At 40.0% G+C, this 8,449-nt stretch overlaps 1 protein-coding gene across 1 annotated transcript in view; it reads right to left on the reverse strand.

The window, feature by feature from the left end:
• pcdh12 (protocadherin 12) overlaps positions 1-3,626 on the reverse strand; it is a 21,496-nt gene extending 17,870 nt beyond the window's left edge. The window contains exon 1 of the mRNA XM_037675192.1: positions 765-3,626. Coding sequence (XP_037531120.1) covers positions 765-3,626 — 2,862 coding nt within the window. The remainder of the gene's footprint in view (positions 1-764) is intronic.
• Between the last annotated feature and the right edge of the window lie 4,823 nt (positions 3,627-8,449).

Consider the following 8,449-nt stretch of genomic DNA (forward strand, 5'->3'; position numbering starts at 1 on the left):
TTAAATATATATATATATATATATATATATATATATATATATATATATATATATATATCAGCCCCTTGTGTTTCCTCTTTGCCAGTATTTGCTCATCCTCAGTTGATTCTGCCTCAGTAGTGCATGCTCCTCAGTCCTGCCACACCCACTTTAACCCCCACCAACCCCCGCCGCCCATATACTCTGTGTTCAGTCCAGGACTCATATCAGCTTTAATGACTCCGTTTTGGTCCTCTTTGTGTTACTCCTGCTCTTTGCGCTCCTCCTTGAGATTGTTCTAGTATTTTCTGTGTACCGATAAGTATTTTTCTTTGTCATGTCAGTGTTTTTGTTTTGTTTCATAAAATATTTTAGTTATTTCTTAAAGAACTTCAGAAACACCCAGTTGGAGCAATGGGTGGCTATATAAGCGCCCAGGGAGCAATTAGGGATATGGTGTCTTGCTCAAGGACACCATGACATATGGGCATGGTGGGGACTTGAACCTGTGACTTTCTGGTACCAACTCAGCTGCCCTGAGTCTTACTGGACAATAGGTTGGAACTAATTTATAGGATAGTTACCAAAATCAGTGCCACATTGTTTTTGTTCAAAAGGTTCTTAATTCCTTTTAATAATTAATTTAGTATAATTTATTTATTAATTTTTGCACATTTATTAAAACGTTACATGGGTCTTTGTTGCTACTTTGATTTTTAAAAATATAATAATTCTGAAACACATAAGACTGAGTCATGATGGAATAATGAGACAGTACTACTCACCTGCACCTCTGGAGAAGCGGAGGAGAGCTCGATGGAGTCTCCAAATGCAGCCATGGAGAGACGAACCAGGTTGCAAAGCATTTGCTGGTGTTCTGCATCATGTGCTTCTTGACCATCTGACATCTTTGGTCTCCTTAAAGTAGTTTGAGATGCTGAGCGTGTTGGGTTTGTCACTTCTTTGGGGTGTGGCTTGTTATACCTCAAGGTGCTGAAATGTGAGACTGAAGATGAGGAGGATGAAGGATTTCTGGTTTTGTTAAGGGTGGAAGATGATGTGGCTGGTGGGAAAGTCAAAGTGCCATCAAGTTCAATGTCTGCAGGTTTCCTGAGTGTTTTGCAATGATGGGTGACATGTTCAGGGGCCTCTGTTTTTGGGAAGCCAAGCAAATTGCAGCTCAATGGTACACAATTGTAATTCCTCTCAGTTTTTCGATCTTCTGACAGTGGAGGTGGAGTCAGTGGCTGGACCTCACTATCACTGTCATCTTCTGGTGGCTCCTCCTTCTGCCAGCGCATAACAGGAATTAGCTGGATGTCTGATTTCTTAATGTTGTTCTGTGGCCGTCGAGGATGGCGTGTGTAGCTTGATTCAGCTTGTCTGCAGTTGTAAGCCCGATTACTCCTTTTCTCGGGTCTGCAAAACGTTGTCACCAAAGCAATGGTTAGCAAAAGAAGCAGAGATGTAGCACCAAGGCAAATTGCAATCATCATGGTGAAGCTGAAATGCCCTTGATGACCTGGTGATGAGTTCTTGAGGTGATCTTTGAGGTTGATAAAAGTCACCTCCAGGGTTGCTTTAGTGTCCAAACTTGGAGTGCCCATATCAGATACAATAAGTTCCATCATAAATGTTCGTCCAATGAGCTCAGTGGCATTACTGGTGTTGACAAATAGCTGGCCTGTAGCTTGTTCCATCCAGAAAAGGTCCTTAGGGTTTCCATTAGTGATCAAATACTTCAGTTGTCCATTGAGTCCTGAGTCTAGATCTTCAGCCTTTATTGTGGATGCAAGATATCCAGTGAGTTCTTCCTTATCTAAAAGGTTCATTGGCAAAGTGATGGGCGTTTCTTCTATGTCATTTCCAAGCTCGGTCACAATCTTTCCGTCGTATACATTAACTGGTATGCTTACAGAAACCACACCCTTTCCTGGTTTTGGCTCTTTGATGACTGGGACATTGTCATTTACATCCTCAAGTTCAATCTGCACAGTGGTCGTGCCTGTCAGTGGTGGATGTCCGTAGTCCACAGCCTCAACAATGAAAGAGTATGTGTTTGATTCCTCAAAGTCTAAAGAATGATGGACACCTATGATTCCAGTTGTTGGGTGAATGTAGAAAGATTTTGTTTTAGTATTTAGATCAGCATCATCCCTTATGCTGTATGATACTTTTCCATTGAGTGCCAGATCATCATCATGGGCTTCAACCTGAAGAAATTTATAGTCTGCTATATTGTTCTCTTTAAAGCATACTCTATAAGCAAAAGCAGAAAACACGGGGGTGTTGTCATTTTCATCCAGAACAGAAACAGGCAGATATTCAACAGAAAACAACGTGGGGGTCCCATGATCCTGAGCAAGAAGTGTGATGTTATAGTTCATAACCTCCTCTCGATCCAGAATTCCACTAGTAACTATCTTAAAATTGTGACCATCAATATGTTTAAGTTTAAAAGGACCAGATCCTTCTTTAACGACAACACTCACTTCTCCATTTTCTCCTGAATCTGCATCGTAAACCGTCACTAACATGAGAAATGTGTCTTTTGGTGCTCCTTCAGACACAGTGGCTACATCTGAAATAGGTGAAGTCCAAGTTGTACGAATCCTCGGTGCATTGTCATTCACATCAATAAGCTGGACATGCAGCATACAGTGAGCAGGAATCCCATTTGGGCCACGATCAGTGGCCTGTATGATCAGCTCATGCAATGACTCAGTTTCATAATCCAGAGGTGCCTTTGTGATCACATCTCCAGTTTGTGAGTCCACATGAAACAGTTTTTGAACATCAGGATGAGTGAGCTTACTGAATGAGTACTCGACCTCCCCGTTAGTACCTTGGTCTGGGTCAGTGGCTGTTAACTTGATGATGGTTGTCCCAATGACTGTATCTTCAGGTAGTATCACAGTTGGACTACTGTTTTCAAAAGTTGGGCTGTTATCATTTGAGTCTTGAATCCTTACATGGAGCAATGTGCTCCCAGACTTTGGTGGATTGCCTTTATCAGATGCCACCAAGATGAGGTCAAAGGAGTCTTGAGTTTCTCTATCCAGTTGTTGAATGACCACCAGCTCTGCCTGTTTTGTACCTCCTGGTGCAGTTATTACATTTAGAGCAAAGTGTGGGTTGACAGATAGGGAATAGTTCTGCAGGCCGTTGGGCCCTGCATCAGGATCAACTGCTCGTTCTAAAGGGATTCGCATCTGAAGGCTGGCAGTCTCTGATATTTCCACTTCCTGTAGAGCACTGGGGAAGCTGGGACTGTGGTCATTCAAGTCCATCACCTCCACACAAACCCGTAGGCAGTTTATAATTCCACTTTTTCTGTACAAGACACTGAAGACTACTTTGCACAGGTCAGACCCTCGACACAGCTCCTCTCTGTCCAGCCTAACCTGGGTGGAGACAACTCCATCCCGAGGAGTGACAGAAAAAGGAAGGGCTTTTCCCTGCTCCACTACCTGGAAATCTTCCAGAGGACCCGCTTCATCCCGCTGCCAGAGGTCATCTACCAGACGGCCGACCTGGGTTCCTGCAGACTGCTCCTCCCAAACGTGGTACTGGATAGTTATCAAAGATGACTCGGAGGATGTTTCAGTACCAAGACTCAGAACTAGAAGCACGGCCAGCAGCATCATGATGTAGAGTAACACTGATCTCATGTCTATTGGTTAACTGACATGTTTTTGTATAAAGACTTACAGTAAATAAACCTTTTTTTTCAGCTCTAACCCTTAAAAAAATCATAAACTTATCTATTTAGAAACAGAAGTTATAGAAAAAAAAACCTCTTAGATATATTTCTTTAAAACATTTTTTTCCACAAGGTAAATAACTATAACCAGATAACTAAAAAAAACCTGTCAATTTTGTGCAAGAAAATCCTAGAAATTAAAACAAAAAAAACTTCACCTGCCCCAGGAAACTACCAGAAATCTAAAATTAAACTATATTTTTTCTCCATAATTTTTTATCCTATGTCTGCCGGCTCATGTTACTCACTCAAACAGCTGCTGTTGTCCAGCCTCCGTTCATTCTCAACTCAGGGAAGTTGTCCTCCAAATGAGAACGTTTAGTAACGTGTTTCCACATGCGAACAGAGCTCCAGCCAATCCACAATGAAGAGGAGGGTCACATGCAAATTAATTTAGACTTGACACAAAGAGAAGTCCTCCTGCCCTCAGGAAAGTCTGAACAACTCTGGGGTGCTTTCAGAGAAACACGACACCGCCTATTCATCACAGAAACCCTGACCTCAGCATATATATACTCATAAAATCAAAAAGTCTGCTTTTGACAACCACATGGTTAAAGAGATCCTGTTTCATATCAAAAATGGATTTCTGTCATTTCTTTGCAGCTGTGGCTTTATTAGTTAATTTTTTTTATTCGTCCTTAATTTTTACCATCATAATATGAATTCTTATCTTCCTATAAAAGTTTATTTGCTTTAAAACAGTAAACTGTAGATCCAAATTAGGACAATGAACAGAATTGTATCTTATGTGCACAGAGTCAAATGTCATTCCAGGTCTCTCTTGTAAATGAGCCCCCGAGACTCAGTGGGATTAACCTGTATAAATAAAAGTTCGAATGAAATGGACATGATGTAATAAATGCACTTTTTGGTGTATACGTGACCCTTTTTCCACAACAGTTCAGAAATGCATTACTTGAACGAGTTATTTCTCTGCAAAAGTGAAGATTATTTTGACTGAGGGGGTGATTGTAAAAAATTACACAGTGTCATGCTCCCTAAGTGTACTTGTACTTAAACTTGTTCAGTTTGTGTTGAGCCCAACGCATGAAGATGACCACACTTTGAACTTTTATTTTGTTTTAGTGTACTAGTTTCAAACATTAAAATATGTGGTGTATTTTCTGATCACTTCCTCGTTGTGTTTGAAACATCTTTGCTCTGTCATGATTTCAACCCTTTTGCTCCAAAATGCCATTCTCATTCTTTTCTAATCGGCTGCTTAACAGGTTTCTATTGTTTTTACAAAGGTTCAGAGTGTCCCCCCAGTTTTACTACAGAGGATATCACTTCTAATTTCTATCTAATGTCAAAGTGTTCTTGATGTTGTTGCTCCTTCTAATTATGTGTGACTCAAACCAAAGGGAAAAAGGGATAAATTGCAAGTGTCTCATTATGTTAAGAGAGACTATGCAGGTATCAGAATGCTGTTGAAGCTGGGTTTTTTTTCTTTAATGGTATGGTGAAAATATCTGTTTCTATATCTATAATTATATCTATACAAAAGCAAATGAAAAGGTTGCCATTAAAACTGTAGCTTGACCAGGACCACCTGCATCATGAAAGACCCCACTCACCCAGCACACACACGTTTTGCCCCGCTCCCCTCGGGAAGGAGATTAAGGTTGTTTTCACACCAGATAATCCGTAGACTCAGTTCGGTTCGGGACCAATATTCATGACCTTTTGTTTACATTTGAGCTGGTGCGTTTGCATTCACACTGCACTGTGCAGTCGAGTCAACCTGTTGAACCAACCTATTCCCCCGCTCGCCTGTGGGGGCGCTGCACCAAGAACTACTGAAAGAAACAACACAAAAACCTCTGAAGACACATCTTCTTCTTCTTCTGTAAATAAAAATAAAAACAAAGTGGCATCAAGTTTTAGCAGTTTTAGGAGTTATATTTAGTCATTTTTCAAAAATGGACTTAGCATGAGCAGAATATGAGACAGAAGACCATGGAGAATATTGTTTTTCACACAAGGCAGCTGACGGCTCCGTATGAGGTCAGAGAAATACGTGTTTGTTTGTCCTGCGGAGCGGGGCCCACAGTCTGTTAACATTCACACTGTATTCGAACCGCGCTGGAGTTCGCTTCTACCGGACCGCGACCTAGGTTTTAGCCCGGGCCAGAGTTCGCCTTTTTGTTCTGTGACAGAGTTCGATGGTGCGTTCACACCTCCCTAAACGAACCGGACTTTCTAGGAAACCGAGCTAGAGTTCGATTAAAGTGGACTAAACAGGGCTGGTGTGAATGCACCCTAAGTAGCATAAAGTGTAGAACCACTAGACTGAGGAACAGCTTCTACCCTGAAGCTGTCAGACTCATGAATCTCTAACCAGATAATCACTGTGAAAAATCACAACATGTTGCTGCTGATCTGTTTCACGCTGCTGTTCATTCGTGCTCATCTGCTCACACAGATTCATGTTCGTGCTGCTGTTCGGCATATTGTTTTTATGTCATTACGGTAGTGCTTAGCATATTTTTAACTGATGTTTTTCACATCTTAGATCTTATTACTGTTTTTTTTTTTTTTCCATTTTATTGTTGGATGTAACTGGGACCCTGTGTATATCATTTCGGTCCACCACATGTACCACATGAGATGCGAATGACAATAAAGAATCTCTGAATTTATGTTTTTAGAATGAAAGTCTATTAAATAAGTTTGATATGGCCCATACAGGTTGGTAAAAATTCCAAGAAATTTTGGGAAGTTCTGCTGAACAAGCTTAAAAAGTCCAATAATCTCTCAAAAGGACAGGGATTTAAAAGTGTTATCAAAAAAGAGTGTGCTCCCTTTTTTTCAGATTCATTATCACACATGACAAAGGTGTTCGTGGTCCATGGACACCTGATTAGTGATTGAACCAAACCTGTTCACCTCTTATTACTTTGTTCTGCTGAATCCAAACAGAACACATTTTTCTTTTGTCTTTTTCATTTTAGTTATATTATGCCTACGCCAATTTCCTGAATTTCCTGAAGCAGGAAGTTTCTGACTGTAGACGTCAGAGACAGGATGTCCTGCAGAAAGGCTTACAGATCAGCATTTAAATTGTATAGCTCACTGTTTTGTTACATTTAGAAGCTGTAACAAGAGGTTTGTTTGATTTATTCATTCATTTGTTTTATCTGTCTGCTAAAGTTTCACCAAAACTAAAAAGCTGAACATGACTTTTGTGTTTTTGCCTTGATCTTGACTACAAGGGTTTCATCAGTGATTATGCATAGACTTGAAGAATCCTTAAAACTAACTAAGGTAGTCTTCTTATTCCATTTTAACTTTCAGTTTGCGCTGCATTTGCTTGCATTCATTTAAAAGAGAATCATGAATTCGATCAAACAATCATTCTTGATTATGAACAGTTTTAACACCCTTGTGCTTCAATATTGCAGAATTGTGACAAGTTGCATTTTTCTGAATAAACAGCTTTCACTGTTTCTAAAAGTAGAATGTGAGGAACATTTTATCAGGCTCCTATCTTGTGGAACCAACTTCCATGTTCTGTTTGTGAAACAGAAATTCTACTTTATTGACTAGGCTTAAGACTATTTTTTTATTCACCTATCAAAGGCGGATGTATTATGATTTATTCTGTGTCCATCTGTAAGCTTTCTCCTTTTCCACCAGTAACATGAGATTTGCTCAAGCTAATTTACTGAAACTTGATACACATGCATCGTCACTAGATGTAGTGGTGTGTACACTTTTTATTACCCAATTTCAAGATTAGTGCTAGTGTTGGGTTAGGGGGTAAACACCACATGAAGATTGGACAAAATGGGAATTACTCAGGAAGCATAATACCAGAGTGAAGGTGGTCTCCATGTGAGGACTGTGGCAGTTTTTGGAGAATTTGACAAAGACAGCATGTTGCTGTCGTATTAGATTAGGGCTTCATTTGCACTGAGTTTATGCATTTGTGTGTGTGTTATGTTATTGTTTCTTATTATTAAGTTTTTTGTTTGTTTGATTGGGGTGGCCAGTTTACATATTTTTATGATGGTAGCCATCTTGGGTTTTGATTTGGCAACACAATTTTGACAGTGACCTTTTCTTATGCTGAAATGCAGCCACACACCAAAATGGAAATCAGCACTTTGCCAATTTTTGTAGGTCATCTTGCTCACAATGTGCACAGACGTACAGGCTGGGGGGATATTTCCAATTCCCCCTCTTCACTCAGAGACAGGGAATAAAAATGGAGATCAGTGGTGATGCTCTGATTTGGCTATGAGATTTTTTTCAAAATGTTTAATGCTCAAGAATCCGAGTAAAAAAATCCAACTAAGTTAAGTCCTCTGGACATTTTCTTTTTTGATGAAACATTTTGTCGTTCATCCAAAAGACTTCATCAGTCCGAGGAGTCACAAAAAACTCAGTCTTATAAAGAGAACCTTCACAAAGCGGGTCAACCATGGTGATATTTTTTGTTTTAACAAATAGCAAACCATCCAGAGGACCTGACTTAAGTTTGTTGGATATTTTACCTAGATTATTGAGCATGAACTTTGATGTTCTGAACCACTTTGGCCATGGCTGCCTTAGACGAGTCGACGGGGGAGAGGGTGGACTCCAGAAACTATCTTATCATCATCAAACTGGTTGACTCTCTTTTTTCTTTCTTTCTTTGAATAGCTTTATGCACTTCACTATTCCACCACCAAGTTTCCTTTTCATCCATTCTCTGTCCAG

Source organism: Nematolebias whitei, chromosome 4 (genome assembly GCF_014905685.2).
Source record: "Nematolebias whitei isolate Nwh7 chromosome 4, NemWhi1, whole genome shotgun sequence".
Taxonomy (NCBI): domain Eukaryota; kingdom Metazoa; phylum Chordata; class Actinopteri; order Cyprinodontiformes; family Rivulidae; genus Nematolebias; species Nematolebias whitei.